The sequence below is a fragment of the Dermochelys coriacea genome, chromosome 10 (genome assembly GCF_009764565.3).
Source record: "Dermochelys coriacea isolate rDerCor1 chromosome 10, rDerCor1.pri.v4, whole genome shotgun sequence".
In the NCBI taxonomy this organism is placed as follows: domain Eukaryota; kingdom Metazoa; phylum Chordata; order Testudines; family Dermochelyidae; genus Dermochelys; species Dermochelys coriacea.
The window spans coordinates 20,041,041-20,067,285 of record NC_050077.1 but is presented as its reverse complement, the minus strand read 5'-3'; the positions used below and the strand labels follow the sequence as shown (position 1 = coordinate 20,067,285).

The 26,245-nt window shown below is 41.0% G+C and overlaps 1 protein-coding gene across 2 annotated transcripts; it reads left to right on the top strand.

The window, feature by feature from the left end:
- The first annotated feature begins 922 nt into the window (after positions 1 to 922).
- Positions 923 to 24,794, top strand: NDE1 (nudE neurodevelopment protein 1). 2 transcript variants are annotated; one of them, XM_038420394.2, is made up of 9 exons: positions 923 to 1,271; positions 9,312 to 9,439; positions 12,109 to 12,262; positions 16,869 to 17,017; positions 17,310 to 17,446; positions 18,792 to 18,971; positions 20,233 to 20,324; positions 21,312 to 21,463; positions 23,431 to 24,794. In XM_038420394.2, exons 2-9 carry the CDS (start codon positions 9,354 to 9,356, stop codon positions 23,522 to 23,524), a joined length of 1,044 nt encoding a protein of 347 aa, XP_038276322.1. In that variant the 5' UTR covers positions 923 to 1,271; positions 9,312 to 9,353; the 3' UTR covers positions 23,525 to 24,794. The 2 variants fall into 2 exon arrangements, with proteins under 2 accessions (XP_038276322.1, XP_038276321.1); XM_038420393.1 differs by having other exon boundaries at positions 1,208 to 1,368.
- Positions 24,795 to 26,245: the final 1,451 nt, after the last annotated feature.

The window sequence follows — 26,245 nt, the reverse complement described above, 5'->3', positions numbered from 1 at the left end:
AGGAAGCAAATATCAGACACACCTACTGAGCAGGTATTTGTGTGCATTATAGTATGGGCACACACCTATGGTATTTGAGCAACACTGACTATGTCTTATCCCTATTAATAATTAATAAGCAAAAAGAACTGGATCCAAATTCCACAAAAGTCAAATCATAGAGTACTACTGAGTTCATTAGGCTTTTGGATCAGGCTTACTACTGGTGAACATTCTTGTCCTTCCCAGCATCTTGGAGACACAAAAACATTATACTGGTGTGCCCACATCATTCATAGGTTCTGTTTAGTCTTACTGTGGTTTTTGTGGAGACATGTCCCAAATGGGGAGATCATAAATGAGATGTAAGTAAATGCTGCTTTCTAATGTCTCACAGAGGGCCTAATCCTAATACATGTTAACTTCAGCGGGAGCAGTACTGCACACAGAATCTTATCCCATGGTAAGCAAAAAATGGATTGAGTGGGTATCTTGAATGTATAAATTTTGCACTTTAATGGCATTTAAAATAGCTAAGGTTACATACTGAGATACCTTTCTGAAAATTTAGACCTTGGAGTTAAAACTCACAAGTCAGCCCAAAGGTGACTTTTTTTTTTTTAAAGAAAAACAAAACACCACATCCTGAGGAATTTTTTTTTAAAGTTATGGGAGTGTGGAAAAAAATACACCGTTTATAAAATTATAACTGAGGCGATTGCAGAGGCGATTTAAGCTCCACTCACACTCCAGATCTTACAAAATAATGCGAGTGGTTAACTTTTGTCAGTAAAAAAATTAATCACATATATTTGTGTTTGCAGAATTAGCGTCCCTGTCTTTTTACACCTTCGGTGAAGCCCCAAGCACACTTATGGATGTTATAAAATAAGTAACACACACATAAAAACGTAGCTAATAATAAAGGGAGGAGCTTTGCATTGCAGCTTGCTCAGTACATCAAGTCTTCATAGCTCCACCGTATCTTGCCTTGCTAAAGGGTGGAGGTCTGCTTGAGATCCCTCGGGCGGTCCTGCACCATGCGCTGAGCTCAGAGCCCTGTCCCACTGACACCTTCGCCCGCCGGCCCGGCTGCAACTGAAAAGTTAAAAAAACAAAACAAAAAAATACAACCTCCATTCGAAAGACAAAGTTTCTAAACGTTCCAAAAGCAGCATTCTGCCGAAGCTGATTGGAGGAGCCTCTTCAGGCCACGTGACCCTGCAGCCAATAGGGTGTTGGGCAGAGGTTGGTTGTAATGGTTCGGATGGGGGCACAAAGAGCTGGGCAGGGTAAGAGCTTGGGTTCGTACTAGTCCCGGTTGGCGGCTATAGGAGGGTGGCAGAAGGTGCCTGTGGCTGGAGCTGGTTGCTTTTTCCTGCGGAAGTGGTGAGCATTCAGGGCTTTGCTGGGTCTCTGGAAAGTTTTGGGGGAGGACAAACCCCTAGGATCCTCCTCTCCCATCTCCCCTTGTGGCTGCCACAGCTGTGTGGGGACGGGGTAGAGCAGGGAGGGTTTCCACGTGGCAGTGTGAGGGCTGCATCCTATTGTGAGGACAGGGGAAGCAACAGCCCTCTGTGCCCCCTCGCTACACTGTGTCCACATCCTGCTTGCATCGCTCTCTTCCTTTCTCCTTCTCTGAGGCTGCTGGGAGCATAGGCTCGGGTAAGCCCACTGGGACAAGAAAAAGACCCTGTACTTTCTCCATCGCTCCCACCCTTAATTGCCGCCCTGAATCTTAGATTCTTTCTGGAACTGGACTTTTATGTTTTGTCGAGATTTGGAAGTGTCCGGAGTAGTTTATTTCCCTTTCGGTGTTTGATCTGGCAATAGAATCAGAAGCCCCTACTGCTGTGAGAACAGCCTCTCGGGCTGGGTCCAGGAAGCATCAAGGAACAAATAGGTATTTCAGGAGACAATGTGCCTGATCTGCTGAGTTTCCTTAAGAAAGTTTGAGATTCAAAAGCAGGATTTGGATAAGTACCTGAACTCTTGAATAGGTTTTTTTTTTTAATTTAAATTAAGCCCTTTTTGCGGAGAGACTCCCATGCAATGATAACCTTCTTAGACTGGCCTATGAATATACTATTAATTGTGACCTTCTCTTTGGGATGAGCTCTTTCTCTTTATTTCCTTTTGTGGCATTTAAACAAAGGGAAATAGTCTCTAAGGTGCCACAAGTACTCCTTTTCTTTTTAGTCCCTGATGTGACATGAAGTCCAGCCTGGGAAGCTGCTTGAAGTTTTTGTAGAGGATGTGAAAACCTCTTTTCTATGAGACAAAAGAACCTCTTTTCTGATGGTTAGAGGAAGGCTCCCCCATATGAACTTAGTTCTCCCCTTGCCCTGATTATGGAACAAATTACTTGTCCAAACAGAATTTATGGCTTCTATAAAAGTTTGGCCCATGAGAGTTCTGCTTTACTTTTACCTTTTCAGAGGGTCCTTCTCTTGTTCTCCTCTCTGGGGGGATTGGGGGACATGGAACTGCTCTGAATGTTGTGGTAAACAACATTGCTGACATTGTTAACTAAATTAAATAGATCCTTTAAAATATATTTAAGTCCCAGAGCTGTTTTGGAATGGCTTCTACAATCTTATATTAGAATCCAGCATAGAGTTCTCCTGAGTTTGATTAGCTCTGATTCTGATTACAGTATTTCAATCCCCATTCTAAAATTACTTTGAAGATGGTCTATGTCATGGTGATACGAACTAGTGTTTTGCAGTACTGTTGTCACTTCCTGGAACGAAACATGTAAACATAATTTTTCTCACTGCAGAAGTTCCTCTCATACCACCAGAAAACTTTAGTTCCTGTATGATACAGATATTTTGTAATGTCTGTGACCAGCTGTGCTGCTTACAAGCAGGAAGTATGGCCAAATCTTTCCTTCTGGTTTCTACGTGTACGAAAACAAATGAGGTGTAGCCAAACTGTGTGCATTAGATAAAGTTATAACCTTCTGTTTTTGATGGCAATAATAATTTGTGAGCAAAACGCTGGTAAAACCCTCTTCTGAACAAAACTACAAAATTGTGTAATGTATAATTCTGTGTGCTTTAATTGTGTAATGGTGGCCTGCCCCCATTGAACAACCCCATACAATTAGCCCTGCCTGCCACACTTGGTATGGGGTTTAATCAGTAGAACCATCTGGGTATGGAAGAAGTGATTGAGAGCATCAGGAAGCTATCAGTGACAGAGAAGAGATGCTCAGGGACAGAGACTGCTGGGAGTGAATAAGTTGTAGCAGGGAACCCTGATTAAGGGAAGGCCTGGGAGACCCCAGTGGAGGAGTGTTGCAGAACCAGGGAAGGCTTTGTTTGGTATAGAGTATCAGGGAGTAGCCGTGTTAGTCTGTATCCACAAAAACAACAATGAGTCAACTAAATCTGTTATACTTTTAGGTGCCACTAGTCCTTGTTTTTATTTGGTAGTTTGATTTGAGGGCAGCTGAGACAGTGCACCTGCATAGCCCCCTCTGACCGTGAGGGGGCACTTGGGAGGCAGCTGCCTATTCACATGTGGCAAACACAAACTATTTTTGTTATCATTGAAAATAAAACGGAAGTTTCGTGGAAACATTTTGATTGGTCTGAAGTCTCATTAAATCTTGTTTTTGACAACCTAATTTTTGGACCAAATTTGATAGTTTTCTTTTAACTAAACTTTTCCCTTTGCATTTTAGGGTGTCTTGAAAATCTCATCCTAAATATCTCTGGCACCTGACGTGCGGCCTATGTTTGGATAGGGCCTTGTGTGAAATGGCTAGTAATAAGACATGGGGGGCGGGGGGATGTATTAATGTTTAATTGCAGTTCTTGACTCACTGCAGGCACGAGGCATGCACCTGAGGCATGGAACAGTAGAAAAACAATTCATGTCATGTCATGTTATCTTGTGGTAACAAATGTGGGGCCTCAAATTTTTCATACATGTACTTGCTGTCTCTACATTAGTTTGCAATTAGCTTACGGTAGGTATTACTTAGGGATAGATATAATATAACAAAATGTGTTCCAGTCATGTATGGTCCCAGAGGGATGCCTGGGGAGTGTATCTTACGGCTGGTCTATATGGGAAAATTTACTGGCAGAACTATGCTGGTATAATTGTACTGCTACAGTTATACCATATAATTCCCTGAAATAAGTATGCACACAGGAATTATATGGGTATAACTGTAGTACTATAATTTATACCAAAATAGGTCTGCTAGTAAATTTCCCTATGTAGACAAGTCCTTAGAAATCTAAAAAGAAATTCCCCTTTTCCCCTGGCCCCAAAATACATGTCAACATGTAAGGGGGCAAACAGGCTTTAGAGAAAATCCAGCCCTGATGAAAGCACATGCAACTCCCATTGAGCCAGTAAGAGTTATGCTTGCAAATTGCAGGGCTTTTGGCTCCATGTCTTTGTGGATATGAGGAAGAGGAGTCCAGAAGACCCTATTCCTAAAGACCCACCCCACTCTCCATCATGTCTAATTTTGTTCGCTGTCTGAATACAGCTTCCATTGGGCCCATTAGTGCAACTCGTGAATCAGCCATGGGAATTGCTGTCCTGGAATTCATGAGGATCAGTACATATTAATGTTGAACTCTGTCTTATGTTAGTGCTGGGCTGACCCCGAGATAGGATCTTTCCAAAGTACATAGCCCAGACTGGCTGGAACGGCAGTCTAAGCATATACCAGGTTCCTGGAGGAAGTGTGGAATGACCATTCTGACAAAGATTATGGTCTTTGGAAAAAAGAAAGTTCAGAGGTCCTATGCAATCCTATGTAATTGCTCATGGGTACCTATCTTCTTTCCTGGCCAACCCAAACTGGAGAGAGGTTAGGTATTGAATCTCTCTCCTCTTTTTGCCTATTCTTTTCCTGAATGTTCCAAGTCTAAAAAGCTTCTTTTGTTTCTGAAACTTGTCTATTTTTAATAGTATTTGAGACTGGGGAAGGAATGATTTGTGTGTATTAAAAGTAGTTGGTATCCTTTCCTTTCCAAAGATCACACTGAATTGTAGTTGATGACTTTCTGAAGCTCAGTGCATAATTGGTGTTTCCTTGTCATATGCATAGTTTAATTTCCAGAAAGACAAACTCTCTAGAAAAGGACGTTGAGAATATTTCAAGTTTCATGCCTATATCACATCCTCTTTACAGTGTCCACTCTGAATCCTGTACCACTGGGCTTGTTCCACATGTAAAAGCTTTCCTGTGCATCTGAGGTACTTTTATACAGCCCACAGTCTTTTATAGAACTTAATATATGAGATCTGTTGTTACAGGCCAAGCTCTGCAAGTGGAATCAGATTTCATATTTACCAAACCCAACCGAGGCCTTCTCTAGACTAGCATTTAAAGATGTGATGTCAGCTTGTGTTAGCTGATATGTGCTAACTAATGTGTTTGTAATCTAATCTAGACAAGGCATGTCATTTTTAACATATGCTAAACTGGGCAAGCTAGGCTGAGTTTAGCAGTACCCTAAAGTATACCATTCCTTTGTCTTGACTAGAATTTTAAGAGGATATTAATTATATCAAGCTAGGTGACTGTATATAACATCACACTTCTAAGCCTTAGGCTAGACAAGATCTGTAAGTGAGCCTGGAGAGGACGTTGCAATTGTATTAAAATGAAACATTTTCAAAACACACCCTTTTTTGCAATCAAGACTGGGTCTTGGTGGTGGAGGATTCAACCCTTTTGTTTTTCAAACACCAAACTTTTGGAAGTTTTATCTATAATCTGGTAGGAAAGTGCACACACTACAATGTAAATTTGAAGGGGCTCTGCTGGGTCATTTTCACGTTAGCCAAAATTTTTAGTGGGGAAAAAAACTGACCAACAGGAGAGAAGTCTCTATTGAAATATTTTTAAGCCTCCGTTTTCCAGTTGGTGTAGAGTTACTCTAAATTGCAGCAGAGGCTGGGGCCAGAATTAGGGAGGTGTGAAGGTCTAGCTACTTACTATCTGTCTAGCTACTTACTATGCCTCATTGCTGTAGTAGCTGATCATCACACAAATGTCAATGGGTTTATCCTTTCAATACCGTGTGAGGTAGGCATGTATTATCCCTGATGGCGATGGAGACATTGAGGGATTAACTGATTTGCCCAAGGTCACATAAGAAATCTGTGGCAGAATTGGGAATAATAGTGATAATAAAACAACCGATTTCCTGAGTCCTGGTCAGGTACACTTACTGCAAGACCATCCTTCCTTCCCATAAAACCACCTTTGCTTTTCCCACATCTTTTTACACCTTGGGAACCTGACCCAGATCACTCTGCAGATGGCTCCAGCACATCGCCAAGATATGTGGTTTCTGTGTGCCAAACCCTGTCACTTCCCTGAGAGGTGGGAGATGGACAAGGGTGCAACCTTTGCCCCAGCTGTCAATGGAATTTGGAAAGTTGCTGTTCTGAGTGTGTGGAAAACACCCACCGAAGGGATGATGTGGTCTGTTGTCTTTTCTGGTGGGTTGAGCACAGTACTGGGGGTTGGCCACTCCTGATTTCTAATCTGAGTGACACATCTGGTCTGTGGCCTAAGTGGCTTTCCTTCTCCCTTTCTGATTCCCCATCTGTAAAATGGGGCTAATACTTATCCACCTCCCAAGTGTGGTGTGAGGATTAATTAATATTCGTGCAGAGCGCTGAGCATGTGAAATGCTTATTAAAATTAAAGGCACTTTCAACTTGTTAAAAATAAAGTGAGAATCTTAATTGTATATGGTCTAGCTTCACATTACTAGACATGAATATAATTTGGAGCGAGTCAGTACTTCCCACCCATCCCATTCTTAGCTTTTTCCATACATTTCCATAAATATATCCACAATTGGAAGTCCTGAGACTTCTTCAGGAAATGTCACTAGGTCAAGTGTGTTGGTCTTGTTTGTTTGCAGAAGGGTGTAAACCTCCTGTTTTACTGGCATTTTTTTTTCCTCTGGTCCCTTTAAACAAACCAAACTCCTATGAGTTTATACATTTTCAGGTTTTCCTCACTTCCCCCAGCCGCCACCGCCCTTCCGTCACCCTGGGTATTTAAAGGAAAGGTTTTCGGAAGTGTCTAATTCCCTTTGAGTGTCAAGTGGGGACTTAAGCCGTGAATTTTAAAGGTACTCATGTGGTGGTCCACTCAACGTTGTAAGGCCTAAGTGATTTAGGCAGCCAAGTCCCATTTTCAAAAGTGACCTAGGCTCTTAGGGTCCTAAGTCCCATTGATTTTCAGTGAGTCTCTGGCTTCTAATTGTCCAAGTCACTTTTGAAAATGGGACTTAGGCCTGCCAATGCCAAACAAAGCAATGCCTAAAATACCTTTACAAATTTGAGGCTTAGATGCTTTTGAAACTGTTGCATAAAGATTTTAACAAATGGTGGGGCAAGCCAAGAAGTGGTATCTGTGTGTGCCTCGGATGTCAGGGAGCGTGAAAGCTTAGATTGTCTTTGATATTACTTTTAGCTGACGGGAGAAGGGGAAGGTGAAATGGGGCTACTGAGTTATTGTATTTCACCTGGTTAATAATTTGTGAATATAGGATTTCTTTAATCATATAATCCTGTATTCAAGCATTTCTTGCTCACCAAAAACTCCAGTGGAAATTGGAAGTGAAATGCAGGATCAGGCTCTACTAATGTGTGACTGGAAAAATCTTCAAATGGTCATTGATGGCTTTGAATGTGTTTGCTCTTTCTCTTTTTAAGCTTGCCACATAGAGACGTACTGGCTTATTAATAAAAAGATCTAAAGTTGAGACTTCAAAACTTGGAGTTGGCTTACTGACTCTGTGTCTCCCATTGACAGTTTAGGGTTCCAGTATTTCTGCTGCCTGCCTTTGTAAATGAAGAGCCAGACTCCACCTTTATTTACAGTTTTCAATCTGTGGAGGATGCTGTTAGGTTTATAATGTCGGCCTCTGTGTAATCCTTGCCTTGCCCAGCATTGCACAGAGCAGACTTCTAGAGGCCTTAATTGTGACCTTTCTCCACTCTGAGGCTTGGTCTACGCTGCCAATTTATGTCCGTATAACTACATCGCTCAGGGGTGTGTGGAAAATCCAACCTAATCTCCGGAGTAGAAGGGCTATGTCGACTGGAGGTCTTCTCCCGTTGACGTAGCTACTGCCTCCCGGGGAGGTGGAGTACCTACGCAGATGGGAGAAGCTTTTCTGTCTGCATAGGTAGCGTCTTCAGCTGCGCCTCTCTAGTGTTTAGTGCTCCGTAAGTGTAGACAAGCCCTGTGACTAACACACACAAAACCATTTCTACTTTAAAGCATTTATTATGGTGCATCACAGGCTTCAGGGTGATAGCTGTTCTATTGCATTCCATTTCTATTTTGAACTTTATAGAGTCTTAGAGTTTAGACAGATACTTTTTAAATTTTATCTTTTAAATGACTTCGATCTGTATGCTCCTAAATCACATAGGCACTTTTGAAACCTTTACCAAAGGAAATCATTATCCCCAGATCCTTTGTATGTTTCAGTAAAATTGCTGCGTATTTTCAGGGGAAACTGCCATGTCTCTGGAGTTGCTAAAGTCAAATTTAGTTGTATTTTCTTTTAGATCAGAGCATTTGGTTTCTTGCTCACATGGCCTTTCTGCATTTCTCAGGGATTCCCTCATTCTCTCACTAGGCAGCATGTGTTCTGGGGTGTCTCCCTCCTCAGCTGCTTTCTGTACCTATTGCTTATGCTGGGAATGTCTATTAATGTTCTGTTGAACAGTAAGTACCATATAGTCGGGTAGAGAGTGGAAGACGCTGGGTAATCTGGTGGGGGTACCAACCTTCAATAGATTCAGAGAAACTTGAGAGAGAAAATCCCTATTAAATGATCTAGTTCTCCCTCTGGCATGATGCGTATTTGGCAGTGCTCTGTCCATTCTGGTTTTAAATTTCATAGAATCATAGACTTTAAGGTCAGAAGGGACCATTATGATCGTCTAGTCTGACCTCCTGCACAACGCAGGCCACAGAATCTCACCCACCCACTCCTGTAACAAACCTCTAATGTATGTCTGAGCTACTGAAGTCCTCAAATCGTGGTTTAAAGGCTTTGAGGTGCAGAGAATCCTCCAGTAAGTGACCCATACCCCACGCTGCAGAGGAAGGTGAAACCCCCCCAGGGCCTCTGCCAATCTGCGCTGGAGGAAAATTCCTTCCCGACCCCAAATATGGCTATCAGCTAAACCCTGAGCATGTCTCCAAAAATTAGGCTGCTTCTACTATGCCTGGGGGATAATTCCACAGGAAGAAGCAATGGGATAATGCAGTAACAGGAAGATGCTAACTCCTAAATTTGCAACTTCTTAATTTTCAGGAAAACATGAAACAAGAATTCTAGACTTCTAGGGATTTTATCATGGAAGATTTGGAAGGAAATCACTTCAATTCAGTGGAAGAAGAAGCCAGCTACTGGAAAGAACTGGCTATGAAATATAAACAATGGTAAAGGCAATGAATTTATGTCCATGATTTGGCTTCCTAGTAGGCTATAGATCCTGTAATTCATTGTAGGAACTTCTAGTGGGATGATGAAATCTGTAGAAGAGCCTGAGGTTACAGTCCTCCAGGAAAATTAATAGATTCTAGGGCTGTCAAGCGATTTTAAAAAAAATTAATTGCACCATTAATCTCACTGTTAATAATAGAATACCATTTATTCAAGTATTTCTGGATGTTTTCTACATTTTCAAATATATTGATTTCAATTACAACACAGAATACAAAGTGTACAGTGCTCACTTTATATTTTGATTACAAGTATTTGCACTGTAAAAAACAACAAAAAAGTATTTTTCAATTCACTTCATACAAGTACTACAGTGCAACCTCTTTACCATGAAAGTTGAAATTACAAATGTAGAATTATGTACACAAAACCCTGCATTCAAAAATAAGAAAATCTAAAATTTTAGAGCCTGCAAGTCCACTCAGTCCTACTTCTTGTTTGTCTGAGCAACTGGCTGAAAAAGTTTGTTTCCGTTTGCAGGAGATAATGCTGCCTGCTTCTTGTTTACAATGTCACCTGAAAGTGAGAACAGATGTTCTCATGACACTGTTGTAGCCGGTGTTGCAAGATATTTACGTGCCAGATGCACTAAATATTCATATGTCCCTTCATGCTTCAACCACCATTCCAGACGACATGCGTCCATGCTGATGGCAGGTTCCGTTCAATAACGATCCAAAGCAGAACGGACCGATGCATGTTCATTTTCATCATCCGAGTCAGATGCCACCAGCAGAAGGTTGATTTTCTTTTTTGGTGGTTCGGGTTCTGTAATTTCCACATTGGAGTGTTGTTCTTTTAAGACTGCTGAAATCATGCTCCACCCCTCATCCCTCTCAGATTTTGGAAGGCATTTCAGATTCTGAAACCTTGGGTTGAATGCTGTAGCTATCTTTAGAAATGTCACATTGATACCTTCTCTGCGTTTTGTCAAATCTGCAGTGAAAGTGTTCTTAAAACAAACAACATGTGCTGGGTCATCATACGAGACTTCATGAAATATATGGCAGAATGCAAGTAAAACAGAGCAGGGGACATACAATTTTCCCCCAAGGAGTTCAGTCACAAATTTAATTCCTTTTTTTTTTTTTTTTTTTTTTTTTTTTTTTTTTAAATAAACAAACGTTATTAGCATGGAAGCATGTCCTCTGGAATGGTGGCTGAAGCATGAAGGGACATACGGATGTTTAGCATATCTGGCATGTAAATACCTTGCAATTCTAGCTTCAAAAGCGCCATGCAAATGCCTGATCTCGTTTTCTGGTGACATTGTAAATAAGAAGAAGGCAGCATTATCTCCTATAAAGGTAAAGAACTTGTTTGTCTTAGCGATTGGCTGAACAAGAAGTAGGACTGAGTGGACTTGTAGGCTCTGAAGTTTTTTACATTGTTTTGTTTTTGAGTGCAGTTATGTAACAAAAAAAATCTACATTTGTAAGTTGCACTTTCACAACAAAGAGATTGCGCTGACAGTACTTGTATGAGGTGAACTGAAAAATATTATTTCTTTTATCATTTTTACAGTGCAAATATTTGTAATAAAAATATACACTGTGATTTCAATTACAACACAGAATACGATATATGAAAATGTAGAAAAACATCCAAAATATTTAATAAATTTCAATTGGTATTCTATTATTTAACAGTGCGATTAAAACTATGATTAATCACAGTTAATAGTCTGAGTTAATCACGTGAGTTAACTGCGATTAATTGACAGCCCTAATAGATTCTAAGGCCAGAAGGGACGACTGTGGCTATGTAATCTGACTTTGTGTAGAGGAAGCCTGCTGGGACAATATACCTAGATGCCTGCCATATGCAGCATTCCAAAAGTGAGATTAAAATAATCTTTCAGAAATATATTTCAGTCAGGAATATGTTGGCTAAGTAGGGATGGTTTAGCACCATCCATAGAGGGAGTGAACTCCAAGCAGAGGTAGAGAGTCTTCTCTACATTTCTTTCCAGCTCAAACTGTGTCAGAGTAAATGGAATTTTTCATGACTCGGTATGTCAAATTGCTAATTTTTAAGATTTGCAAATCAGATGGCTCGATCCTGCTGTCAGTGGATCCCTCCTGGGATCAGGCTTTGAGATGGCATGTTGATACTTAATACTCATATCTATTCTTAATCATTGTAGCAATATTTGAATGAACTCTGAAGACAGGCTTGTTTGCATTCTATCTCTTATATCAAACTTCAGCAAATGAGTTTTCACCCAAGTGAATATTTAATATAAATAGATTAAATTTGCAGATAAATGAGCATGACTGAGGATATGGTGCATAAAGGTAGGTGGATCCTATTGTTATCCTGGACTCTGTTAACGTAAAGATGGACTGTGGTGTTTGTAATCCACTGTTTCAGGACAGATTGCTGCGAGAGTGTAGGTGAACAAATATGATTTAACTATAGAAAGGCATTTTCATACAATCATTTAATCCTTTCTGAACACGTATAGGTGACAGGCAGGCATAGATCCTTCAGTTGTATTAGAGGAGCATTTTATTTTGTCACACGTTTATACTAAGGTGAGCGGAATTTCCTTGTTTTATTAAAATGAACCCAACTAATTCTCTGGCTGGAATTGTGCTTCCAGTGCAGAAAATACACAGGAGGAACTGCGTGAGTTCCAAGAAGGGAGCCGAGAATATGAAGCAGAATTGGAGACCCAGCTGCAACAAACGGAATTCAGAAATCGTGACCTTCTGTCGGAAAACAATCGCCTTCGAATGGAACTGGAGTCAATTAAGGTAAAGGAACAGCAGAGAAATGGCAGTGTGTGCAGATGATCAGGAAAATGTGGAGCTGCAGCATTAGAAATGTGGTGGTTATAAAGATGTTTATCAACAAATTGCAACAATAGTTTGCTTTGATAATAAGAAAATATCAATATATTGCCCCATTCTTAGGTCTGAATACTGCAGTTAATATTACAAGCCATCTGTTTGCTGAGACACTGGATGTATTTTAGGATGGATTTCAGATGGGAGAACCCTTACGTTTGTAATAGAATTCATCCTCATTTGTTGCCCTATTTCCCCCCCCCCCTTCTTTTGTTGTACAATGCAAGTACACAGGCTCATATAATAGACCAAAGCAATAAAAATATAATTCTCTTGCCACAGAGGGCAGGACAAGGGGCAATGGGTTCGAACTACAGCATAGCAGATTTAGATTAAATCTTGGGAGATACTTCCTAACTGTATGGAACAATGGAATTGACTGCCAAGGGAGGTGTGGAAGCTCCTTCAGTAGAGGTTTTCAAAAGGAGGCTGGATAGTTATCTGTCTTGGATGGTTTAGACACAACAAATCCTGCATCTTGGCAGGGGGTGAGACTAAATGAGCTTTGTGGTCCCTTCTAACCCTATGATTCTGTGATCTTGTCAAAGTCTGAGAGAAGGAAAGTCAGTTGGGCTGAGCTGCTGCACTTGAATGGTGGATTAAGTCTGTTTTAAAAAGTAGTCGTTGTGACTCATGTCTAATGTCTAAATGTCAGTTGGTACCTGATGTCTAAATAGGAGGCAGCATGATCCAGTGAGAGTTGGGAGACTTGTTTTCTATTCCTGGCTCTGAAAATGTCTCTAAATTACTTCTCCCAGTGGTGTGTAACCTCTCTGCATGTGGTTTCCCCATCTGTGAAGTGGGATAATGAATTTACAAATTAAGATCTCTAAGGAAAAAATGCAAAGTATTTTATTTAGTAGGGAATATAATTAGCTTTTTTTACAAGAATATCTTGGGAGATAGTAAGGATGGGACATAAGATGGTGATGCCATTGGGCTATAATGCTGCAGGATAAAAAGAAGTTAGTCTGGTTCAGCTTCCAAGAAGGACAAGATGCTGAAGATAATCCTTTACAAAAAGAAACAACCCCCCAAAAATACCTCTTCCTCTCCACAATTGAGAGCTTTAACTTCATTAAATTCATTTAAACTTGACAAAAGTTTGTCACCAAAATTTAACTCCTTTTCAAAAATAATCTTGTTGGCATTTTGTAGTTAATCTGCAAATCATTTTAAACATCAGTTGTCTAAAAAATGAAGTAAAACGCCTAGCATTTTCCAAGGGCCTGTTTAATATTTGTGGAGACAGAGATTAATTTAATTAGATCTACTTTACCCAGTTTGATCCAGTACTGAGTTAACAGGAGTCAAGTATAATTGTTGAAGCCCCTGGGTTTTGCTGTATGTGTTGCTTACACAAGTACAGTAACTAGGTAAGAAACATCAAAAGGGGATACTAAAGAATTCTAGTCCACTTTTAAGATACTGTTTTTCTCAACTTTATGGGAGTTTTGTTTATTTCGGCCCAGAACAAATCCAGACATTGCTGCTATTACAACGTGTGGTTTAAAACAAAACAATCCCATATAAACACCCTTACAATACTAGTTGTGTAACCTCTTGTATGGAATGTTGGCCTAGTTTGTCACACAAGCCACATAAACCCATTCAAGCTGACAGGTTTGGGAAAGAGGAGGAAAAATATCTCCGCAAAAATAAAACTTCCAATCAATTCCCATGAGGGAAAAATAAATTCTCTCTCCACCATGGGGAGAAGATGAGAAGCAATATTACCAGGGCAGTTTGGGATAGAAATAATAAAAATTGACTCAAAAGTGGAGAATAAACATACTGCATTAGGGGAAACAAAATTATTGTTCTCCACTGCAAAGAACTTGATTAAAATGTATTCTGTGTGACACAAACACTTTAACAATTGGCTTATTCATGCAGACTGAAAATGACAGTAGGAGCCTGCAAGTGAAGGAACAGTGTCTCCATTGATGAGCAAATCAGCTGACTGTTTATTACAATTAGCTAAAAACAAAGGCCCAGACTTATCCATTCCATCTTTTGTTTGAGTCAGTTCAAGAGAGAAGCTTTGAACTCATGAGGCTGTTGAGCAGCATTGTTAACTGGGTTACTTCAAGGACCCGCATCTACATTTAGGTCAAAAATACAAAGTTTGCCAGACCCATGCGGTTCATGGCTTTGAGCTTCCCAGGCTGCTCTCTGTCCTTCCTCCGCCTCTCTCCGAAATACAGTTCACACTATTTGGAAACAATGCTTCAGAGGATTTGTTTAGTGAATCTTCTGTGACTAGCTATAGGTCTGGTGGGCAACCTGCAGCCCGCGGGCTGTACACTGCTCGTCAGGTTAATCTGCTGGCGGGCTGCGTGCGGCCCGCAGGCAGCAGGTTGCCCACCACTGCTATAGGTAATTGGGCTATGTGTTTGGTGACTTTTAAGTTAGACTGGTAATTATCCAAGAAATTCAAAATGAGGGAGCAAAAGTGTTAACACTTTTGATGCTATAATCAATACAGAATTTCTTGAATTCAGAAAAGGTATTTCCCCAGCTTCATTGTCTCTGTACCACTTAATATACACCTTGAAATAACGCTCTTTAAACACGTGAAAAATAGGCTACAGACCTTGCTTTTTCTCATCTTGTTAATTCCAGTGTGTGGATTTGTTTTCAGTGACTTTAGTTTGTTGCGCTTAGCTCCTGCAGTTATAAATGCTTTAGGTATGTTAATAGATGGTAATCTTGGAACCATAGAAAAAGTAATTGGCATGTTAAAGTGATCCAGTGCCAACGTTTTGGTGCGTAAATTATTGCAATACAGCTAGATTGTGTCTCTGCCCTAAAGGGATACTGACATCCTCTTTAAAAAATGTTCTTTTAGTAACATAGGCAATAATCCCAGATGCATACATCTGAAAGAATTTTAAGACTCTAAATCCCTGCATTGGGATCTGCTAATGTAAAACCCTGAGCCTTTGAAGAGTGTTGCAGAAACTGAAAGGACTCTACAGGATATGTGATAACAAGCCCTGATTAGACACTGGGATCTAATAGAATATTTGCCACTTATGCTCCTAATATACTACAGTTGAACCTCAGAGCTACAAAAACCAGAGTTATGAACTGACCAGTCAACCATTCGCCTCAATCAGGCAGCCGCAGGGACAAAAAAAAAATCCCAAAGCAAATACAGAACAGTAAAGATTTTATAAGGTAAAGAAACTGTTTCTGTGCTTTTTTTTTTTTTTTTTCATTTAAATGAAGATGATTAAAAGCAGCATTTTTCTTCTGCATAGTTTCAAAGCTGTATTAAGTTTACAACTGAACATTGAGTTTTGAAAGAACAACCATAACGGTTTGTTCAGAGTTACGAACCACCTCCATTCCTGAGGTATTCATAAGTCTGAGGTTCTACTGTACTACCCTGTTGCTCCGTTTGGACAGTTTCACTTTTTGTTTATAGTCAGTTTACTAGGTCTTGTGTTGCAAAGGTCCCAGTATATCCTTGGGCACCATAAAAATAATACTCAGCATTTTTACAGCACTTCATGTTCAAAGTAATCTATACACATACTAATGCTCCTTACCCTGGGAGGCAGGTAAGTACTTCTCTCTTTTTACAGTATGGGGTGGGTGGGAATGAAGCACATAAATTATGTGATTTGCTCAAGGCCTTGTATAACAGCATCACAGCTAGGGTATTAACTCAGGATTATCTGACCTCCATTCCTGTTCTTAGAGCACTAAAGCATGTACTACGAAAGATCTAGGTCCGCTGCACAGGTCTGTTGTGGCTGTTGATCATGAAACGGGTCTTGAAGTTGTTGATGGGTTGGGTCTGTGTTTCCACCTGCATGGACTTAAAGCAGAGGGACTAGTATTTTTCCTCCCAGTTGTCTCCAAGGCACTCTTCTTTCCTCCCTCCTGGAGTCTAGGCTCTCTTGTGATGTGCTGTCCTGCTGAAGCTCACTGATCATGCTCTGCCTGGTCCTGGGTAGAAAAAGGGAATGCACTTTGTCTGGTACATACATGTGCCTCAAACAGAGCTGGGAGCTCATCTGTGAGCATATGAGATGGTGTTGTCTTGTGCCTCTCCCACAGAGAGAACCACTGAAAATCCCAACTCGCTACAGAAGATAGAACTGCTTCCTCCCCACGAAGGGCAGGAATGGGGGAGGAGAAAGAAAGAGAGAACTAGTGTAAGCACTCATGAGAGTAGGGAGCAGTCTGTGATGGAGGTGAGTGAGGCTAGATCTCCTAGATCCATCGACCTGTAGGGAGCGAGGAAGAGAGATCCTGCCCTTCCACCCAGCAGCCAAGAAGATAGCTCCTGGGATCAGCTTGCGGAGGTCTGGTTTGATGGAAAGAGGCTAGTGTCTGTCCTTATTGGTTTTAACCCATGTGAAAGGTGGTAGTTCTAAAATGGCTTACCAGGACCTCCTCCTTTCTGACTGGGAAAGGCTGAGTAAGTACAGCGGAGCAGAAAGGAAGTGGCTGTGCGGTGCTAAATCCCTGATGTGGTGTTTGGTCTATCTTTGGTTAGGAAAAAATTGAAATGCAACATTCAGAAGGCTACCAGCAGATCTCTGCACTAGAAGATGACCTGGCACAGACGGCAGCTATTAAAGATCAACTACAGAAGTACATTCGAGAACTCGAGCAAGCAAATGATGACTTGGAAAGAGCAAAAAGGTAATGCTGATGCTCTTAACTCTTCCCTACCCAGCTCTTTCTCTCTTTTGTGAAGCTAGCAGAATTGAGCATGTCCACTGTGGTACTTGTCTGCTCTTGCTACAGGTGTTGAGCTACTTCCTTCCTATAAGTGGGTGAGTGGAATGTGAGGCTAGTTTATTTCTTGCAAACTTAAAATTAAAACATTGGAGCTTCTCACACCAGAAATACAGCAGTTTCTTTGCATCTGAGTTGGTGCTTTAGATGCGCTAGGAACCTAATGACTTCTTTGACATCCTTTTTCTACACACAGAGCCACTATAATGTCTCTGGAGGACTTCGAACAGCGTTTGAACCAGGCTATTGAAAGAAATGCCTTTCTGGAGAGTGAGCTAGATGAGAAGGAGAACCTCCTGGAATCAGTGCAGCGATTGAAAGATGAAGCCAGAGGTCAACTAACTGATTTATATACACCCCTGTCCTCCCGCCTTCCAAAGTTTTCATTAAATCCGCCCCTTGAATATAGTGTTGAGATAATAAGAGAGAGACCATCGAAATACTGTCGATGGAAGCTTCGCTCTCCTTGATGGTGTGGAATAGAGATCCTGTCTGGGCACTTATCTTGGATAGTAGTCACATGCTGCTCTCCTCCCTGCCTAGGGAGAGCGGGACGGGTGGTACTGTAGCTTCTGGCATGTTTCTGCAAATCAGAGGCATACTTTGAAAACATTGTAGAATTCAGTGTTTTGTCAGTTGGGCTTTTAACTACGTTGGGTGCATTTTCTAAATATTCTTTTGACTTGTAAAAACTCCCAAGGAAATTGTAGCCTTGTCCACCCTGCTCCTCTGAAGTACTGCTGTCATTCTAGAACAGACCATGCAGGCAGAGACGTATCCCAGAATGCTCTCTTCTCTGTCGTTGCCTCTGTACTTTAAAACAATAAGAAAAGCTGACCGACTTGGGGGGATGTGTTCTGTGGTCTGACTGCCCGCTTTATTGTGAGCTGACAGGACATGAATTTTAACAAATGCAACAGAGATATTGTCCACTCCAGTCGTGAGAGTGGAGCCAGTAAGGAGAATAAAGGAACCGTGGAGTATGGAGGGACAGTGTGTAACACAGACACCATGAGTGAGTGCTGATTCCCCTCCAGAGCTGCAATAGTTAGTTTCCTGATTGCTGTCTCTGGCAGTAGGACCAGAAGAAAGGAAGGATGGCTTTGTAGGTAAAGACCTGGGCAAGGAATTGGGTTCTATTTCCAGCTCTGTCACAGACCTCACATGGCCTTGGGCATGTCACTTCACCTCTCTGTGCCTCAGTAACCCATCTGTAAAGCAGGGGTACTAAACTCCACATTTTACATGGATGTAGGGAGGATAAGTTCATTCACATTTGTGTAGTGTTCTGTTAGGAAATTGAGCACCATAGAAAAACCTACAACTAGATAACAATAATGGGAGGGAGGGCCCTGTGTTTGTTTTGGGGAGGAGGTGGTTTGGATGGGAGGGACCACAAGCTTGAGGGTGTTTTGAGTTACACTGTCCCAACAAAACTTAGTTTGCTGATCTCCCATTCTGGAACCTGGGATTTTGAACCAGTTATAAGTGGCTAGTGCCAAGGTTCGTGGGGTGTACATGTTCTTTAGAAGCTGAATAATTTCTTTTTTCAGCTCTGGCTGGTGAAACACTCTGGGGTTATCAGTTATCATTGACAAAGCAAAAACACTTCTTGCACCTTGTAGCTTCAGGTTGGGACATGTATCCAAATACTTTGTACCTTTTCCTTCTCCTTTAGACTTAAGGCAAGAACTTGCAGTGCAGCAGAAACAGGAGAAACCCAAAACACCGATACAAAGTACACTGGAGGCAGAAAGAACGGACACAGCCGTGCAAGCGACCTTATCTGTGCCTTCAACTCCTGCAGTTCATAGGGGACCCAATGTCAGTATAAGCACCCCAGGAACGTTTAGAAGAGGTAAGTGACTGGCATTTGCTAACATAAGGCTAATGCACAATACCAATGTGCATTGAGTAATTTTTCGGTCTAGAGTCACTGTTCCTGGTACATGTTGAATTTCTATCAAACTACTGACTACAGAAGAAGCTGAGAAATGTGGAACTGAACATGACAGGTATTGAAGTATTTAACACATCGAAGTACAGTAATCTATTTTGAATACCTGTCATGGATTCAGTATGAATGTCTAAGTAGATTTATAGCTAGTGCATTATAAATGCAGTGCATTTATAACCAGTTGTATTAAAATATGAGCTTAAAAAACAAAACAAAACAAAACACCTTCCGGGGCAAGATAGTTCACTAGGTTATAATTTGCAGTCATTAACCATCCCAGAATCTGGATGAGTTTGGTAGAAAGGAGATTGGAGGTCTCAACATAATGTTTCACACCAGACACGCTCATTTGAATTAGCCAGTTAGAGATGGAGGTTGCTACTTTTAGAGATGTTTCATTCTGGAACAACGGGAGACTTGTCTGTTCCAAATTATAAAGTATGGGCTCTCTCCAATGGTACTACTTGCTCATTTTTATGAGCACTAAAAATTTAAATATTCCACCTGCCCAGACTCGTTAAATTGAGTAAAAAGGAATAGAAATTCGGTTTAGGGAACTTCACTGTATTTTGTGTGTGTGTGCATACACTATGAGTGTTTTCTTGTGATAGTTTCTGACACTAATAATTTAGTGTTACAGTTCTAGTAAGTGGTTAATAAAGTTTGTGTATATCCTGACTGTGGTACTCTTAGCCTAAAATCCTGTGTTCCAGCTGGAAGCACTTGATACGCGATAGTATGTTCACATAAAAAAGAGATGATCCAGGAATTCTTGCAACACAGGCAATAAAGCCTTGGGTCATGTGAACTTTTCTGGATGACATGTCTTTCTTTCTCTCTTTGGTTCCATTGCAAGTTATAGAGACAGACTAGAACACTTCTCATGAAATCTAAAGGCTTAAAAGCTGCTTTCAAAACCAGTGAAAATTAAAGTCCAGCATCTTTTCAGTGCAACTTGTCGTGTCGGAAAGATACATTGATTTATATTTCTAATGGGAAAGAAGAAAATTGCAGCTCAGCTAAAAAGGGAGGAGAGAAGATTGGTATTCACCATTTACAATCTCTCTCTTTAGCGCTGGTGGGGAAAGCTAAGGTTTTGCTAAGTTTTCTCATATATAATGAGTAAAATATCCCTTTTATTAACCCTTCCTGTCTCTCAAAGGTTTTGAGGATAGTTACAGCAGGACTCCTCTCACACCAGCTGCCAGGATATCGGCGCTAAACATTGTGGGAGACTTACTACGGAAAGTAGGGGTAAGAAGGATTTAGTCATTAGCTAAAGCTATGCAGAAAGGGGATGGGTGGCTATGTTTGTACTATGAGAATGAAAACCAGCATTAACCCTTTGTACTGCTGAATGAGTTAAACTATAGAGATGAACTCAGACCAAAACTTGGATCCAAACAGACTCTAATTCTGCATGAAAGAGATTTGAAAATTGTGAACTTTATTTTGTAGCTCAGGCCTCTGTGTAGCTAGAATGTACTTCAACAAGGGCCAATCGTTGTCTCTCCTGTGGCTTTTGCTGCACTCAGTGTGCCAGCCAATGGAGCCTTTTCTCCCATCTGAAAGAGCATCGAGAGGGGGAGGGAAAAGCAGAGCAGGGCAGTGTGAATGAGTGCGATGCTCGGGGAATATACTGCATTCTCTTCAAGTTGACCAGAAATGCTGCCCAGGAAGAATTCTGGCCAAATGCTCCTTTGATGTGCCTGATGGTGTCTGAGGCAGAATCTAGCTTGTTGGTGATGACTGCTCTATGTGTTCAGGAGACCCCAGGCATGCCATATAGTGGGTGGGTGGGTATTGGCTTTGGGGAAAAGGTTTGAAAGAACATTTAGCTTCATAAAGAAGTGATGCTTATAAAAGCAGCCTAGTTATAAAAGGTGTGTTAACCTCTGGAGAAGTCGAGGCTCTTGTTTAACTAAACAGAATGCTCCGTTGCTCCTCCCTCCTTAACATAAGAGCTAACTCCTTTACCTCTCTCCTCCCCTCCCACGCCTCCCAAAATACAAAATAATTTTGCCATTTAATGAGACAGTTAAGGGCCTGATCCTGAAGCCAGAGGAACTTGTGTATCAGCAGTACCTCTTTCTTCAAATTCAGAGCTCATGTATGGATTTGGGACTAGTAGCTAAAAGCTTCTTCTGTCGGAGTCCTCGTAAATTATTAGAAAATTCTTCCATGGGCCTTGTGCTGGAGGAGAGAATGTTGTTTAACTCTCAAATAAACTGTTTGCTTTAGGCTCTGGAATCCAAACTTGCATCTTGTCGAAACTTTGTGTATGACCAGTCTCCAAGCAGACCCGCCATGTCCTCATCCATGTATCTGAACAAAAGCAGAGATGGCCTTGAAAAACGATTGAGCAGTTCCCACATGCCTTTGAGCGATAACGGGTAAGTGCTGATCAGCTGCAGTTTCTTAACACTGATCCTGTGGTTTGGTTATACACAGATCTTGATGCTCTAAAGTGAGTGTGAAGTCTGGGGCTGAAAGCTGGGGTGGGTGGTAAGGTACAGAGTGGCTGGGGAATTGGGCTAAGAAGAGTATAATTCTATCAAAAGCCTCCTGTTCTCTGTTTCCTATGGGCCATCTTCTGACACTTGCAAACTGCTCATGTCCAGTCAGATATCCTTGCTGGTTGAGCTTCCTATAAATGGTCCATCTTCCTGATATGCCTCACGCTTTTTGCTGGGTACTTTTGTAAAGCAGTGGTCTGATCTGGCGGAAGTAAACTGCTCACATGAGGAGGAGGCAGGGAGCTAGCTGAGACATTGTGTTCTGATCAGTCCTGTCTTGAGTGGCTGGAAAATGCCCTTTCTCTGTTCACCTTCTGGTAGACCTCCCAGTCCCTTATAAAATTGGGGCCATTACATCTGATGTTAACCTGGATACTTCATTCTCAAAAGGGATGAACTACTTCAGGATCCTTTTTGCATTGCACTTTAGCATAATGGAAAAGAAGATACTAAACAGGGCATGGACTAACCAACTACAACAGGCTAATGTATATTTCCTTTAAAAGCACATTGTCCTATATTGTGTATCACGTGATCGCTGACCATTCAAACTAGCTAGTTGAAGGCTTTAAGTGTAATGGAAACAGTTACTCTAAAATTTCCTGTTTGAATATAAGGGTAAAAAATTCAGAAATGACTTGGCCATTTAGGGTCCTGGGAAGCTGTCGCAATTCTGAAAACTTTACCCCAAGTTTTAAATTTTTAACACTATCTGCTGAAATGTGCTATACCAGAGCTTAGTTTGGGGCTCTGTTTGAAAAACATATTTAATTTATAGAGCGTATGTAAAACACTTTCAGCATAAATGTATGATCCAGTGTTTTATTTTGGGCTCTGGTGAGTGGGATGTTGACAGCCAGGGGTCAGTTAAAGATTTGTATGCTCAATATCCTTGTCAAAGGATGGCCCAGGAGCCTAGTGATGTATGGGGAGCCTGCTTCCTTGTCATTACTTATGCTCTCTTATTATGGGAGGATAGAATAATAAAAGTTCTGCTTTTGCATCACCAAGGCTCTTTCCTGGGCTGCAACTGCCTAGACCTGTTTTGTCTAATTCAATTACATTCTAAGTCTGGAACCTTGTAAATTTTTGTCTGAACACTTTGTAATCAGCTTTTTGTAAATAATCAACAGGGGTGTTTCCAGTTGCAGCTTAGTGCCTGTCTAAACACGACCCAGGATCTAGTCTACGTTCTTTTCTTCGTGAATCAGATGCATGCAGTATCCATTCCAACTTGCACATAAAATGCTAAACCAAAATATAAAAATGCTCCTTCTGGAGAAGGAGTTGGATAACTCCAGATTGATTGATTGTATTCACTCGGAACCAGCCCCCTAGTGCTGGAATTCTGGTAATTCTCATTGCCCTATTACCAAAAGCAGTAGAACTTAAGGAGAGTTTCTGATGCGGAGACATTACTGTGAAAGGAAGAGCAGAATCTTCATGAGCTCTTGTAGATTTTTCCTTATTGGGTTTTATAAATGTGTTTGCATATCAGTATGTGTAAACAATATTCCTACTGATGTAATGTTGAAAAGAGTATTTTAACACCAGCAAGCATAATACACTTCACACCAGTGGGCAGGAGAGAGCTCCATTTGTTTTAGCCCCATTTTACAGATGGGGAAACTGAAGCACAGAAGTTAAGTGACTTACCAAGTTAGTGTCAGAACTGCCATTTGGATTTGAGACTTACTATTTGTCTGTTAGTTCCTTGTGCTGTTTGATGCTGAGTGATGCATTTTACTACATAGCAGTGACCTAACAGACTGCAAAAACTGAACATGCATGTACAGTGAATGCAATACACTGCATTGCAATCAGGCTGTTGTTTGTATTTACAGGTTAGGGAAGCGCTTGGAGTTTGGAACACGGCCTTCAAATATTCCTGCACCAGTGGCACATTCCCCACAGGGTGTAGTCAAGATGTTACTCTGAGAAGATCCTGAGATGACGAGGCCATGATGGTTTAGGGTGTTTTTTGTTTTTTTTTAAACCCTTGTCTTTTAAACAAGCAGTCACAGTAGTTAATTTGAATACAGGTGGATGAGAACTACACAGAGCAATTGGCAACCGTCCCCTGCAATCTCAGCCTTTTCCACAAGACTGAGTTGTGTGGTGCTGTGACAAAGTAGTGCTGCTGGTCAGTCTAATACTGTGAATCACTTTCCTACATCAGCTGCTGTAAATAGCTTCTTGAAAGCTGCTTCTGTAAAACTGCTTCTGTAAAACATAAGTCAAAACTAATGATCTGTTATATAATGTAGAGACAGTATTCCTCCCCATAAATACTGAATTATTTTCTGTAGCACAACTACTGTTTTAGCAAGAGAGTTATGGTGTTGTAACTTTCTAGTGTAGTGTGCTGCATGCATCAGTGGCTTAAATTAGAGAAATGTTTGTCTCCATCTACATTTTAGTTCCTTGGCAAGTTTTTTTTTTTTTTTTTTTTTAACCAAAATCAATGCAACTGCAAGTCTAAAATAAAGCCGTGTGGGGAAATTAATTCGTTGTCAGAATCCCGTTATATACAATCTGCATTACAGGTGGTAAGATGGTATTGGTGAGAGCGACTTGCCATTAAGATTTCCTAATGGTTAAAGAAGGAAAAAATGCCTTGATTGCAAATATTGAAGAGACTCCCAACTATGTAGTAATGCAGAAAAGAGATATTTGCACCGATGTAACAAACCCATGTCTTCTGCAGTTACTACATGACGGCAGGACATAGCAAGATATACAACACTGATCTATTGAGAGGGTTAATCTCAGTTGATGGGTTGGGGCTTTTTGTTTTCTGAACCTACACTTGATGATGTGCCCTGTGTGTTTAATGTGAGAACATACCCCTTCTAGTTGCTAGTGATATTAACTTAGAAATCAGGTTGTAACCCCAGAAATTCTTAATGCTGGCCAAGGCTAGTAGAATAATGAACTCTTAAAATGGGTTTTTGTCTAACAAAATAATGCTGCAAGTTTAAGTGGGGTAGGTTCACTAACAGTAATAATACCATGTTATAGAAATGTGAATTTGCAAAATCTATTTTTGCACAACAAATGAATACATAATGACTTCTTTTTCTTAATATTCAGCTCTGCGTATACAGATACTATTGTATAGTAAGCAACCACATCTTAATCTCACTCTTTGTAAATCTAAATTGTCTGGTTTAATCAGTGAACAGAATAAATCTTATTCTGAATATTAGTCTGTGGACAATATTATCTGATCTGTGAATTCGTTGCCAATTGCATTTACAGTTTACCTACATATATTGGGCTAACCAGTTTCTCAGTTGTGTTCCTGCAAAAGGGAGCTTAAACAAGGCCACAATCAGCAGATCTAGTGGAAAAATGATTTAAAAAAATGTTCATGTTCTCTGCCCTAAGTGGGGTTGGTCCTTCTGCCCATACCTCTAGGAGTGGCTGCCCAAGGAGAGATCTGTGTATTGTACTAATATGGCACCCCCATTACTGTAGTAGCTGAGGGACAGATATAGGAATTTAAAGATGCAGATAAGCACTTTTGAAAACCCCAGTAGGTGCCTATCCACATATTTAGGAGACTAAATATCTTTAAAAATCTGTCCCTGACGGCCTCCGTCTTTAATGTATTTATCCTCAATGCCCTTATGAGGTCAGGCAGTACTATAATCCCTATTTTACAAATGGGGGACTGAAGCAGAGAGAGGCAAAGGACATTGTTTACACTTGAAAATTTTCCAAAATATCTATTTTGGAATAGCTCCCTGTGTGGACACTCTTATTCTGGAATAACTGTCCCCAGGGGGTCTTATATTGAATACAGTATTCTGGAATAATTACTCTGGTAAATTTCCAAGTGCAGATAAACCCTCTGACCTGCCCAGTGTCACACAGAATGTGTAGAACAAGGGCTTGAACCCAGGACTTCCAAATGCTAGGATAGTGCCCTAACTACCGGACCATCCTTCATCGCTCATGCCTTTCTCTGAAGCACATTTTGCATGTTAGTACACTCTCACTCTCTCTCTCTTCCCCTCCCCCACGCCATGGGCCTGAAGACTTCCTGAAACCTTCAGCATCCAGTGTGCTGCTGCCACTCCACATCTCTGTGCTTAGGACCAGTCTCATCTCAGCAGTTCAAGCCTGACTGCCTCAATCTTCCTTCTTCCCGCATGCTGGGTCACCAGCCATATGAGCTGCGAAGCCAAACTTGGAAGCATGTTTACAGAATTAGGGTTGGACTGTAATAAATGGCTGAGCAGAGAAATCAGCCAAGCATCAATTCAGTGTTAACTCTTTAAAATCTCCCTCTCTTGTAGAATCTCTCAGCCTAATGGACCCAGCTGGGTTCTCATTTAATCAGTTTGGTCTTTTTATAAACAGAATGTGGCTGCCCTCTGAATTCCTTGGACTCACTGCTGCTGGCTGAAATGGGACTTGGGTTAACTTTTTTTTTTTTTTTTTTTTTTTTTAAAGTTACTGATCTGAATGCATGTTCACAGCCTTGGAATCTACACCCAAGTTATTTCCTGGCCTTCAGGGCTTGCTCTTAAGGATCATCTGTCCTAAAATCTAAAGTGTTTAACTGTCTGCTCTCACTTAAATGTGTCACATTAACTTGCCTTGCTGTGTGTGCGCTCCTGCTGGACTGCTAGCACACCCTCCCAGCTGCTG

Coding starts and splice junctions, on each gene's coding strand:
- NDE1 (XM_038420394.2), top strand. CDS start 9,354: ATGGAAGATTTGGAAGGAAATCACTTCAATTCAGTGGAAGAAGAAGCC. Junction 9,440..12,108: donor GCTATGAAATATAAACAATG/GTAAAGGCAATG, acceptor TTGTGCTTCCAG/TGCAGAAAATACACAGGAGG. Junction 20,325..21,311: donor ACTTACTACGGAAAGTAGGG/GTAAGAAGGATT, acceptor TGTTTGCTTTAG/GCTCTGGAATCCAAACTTGC.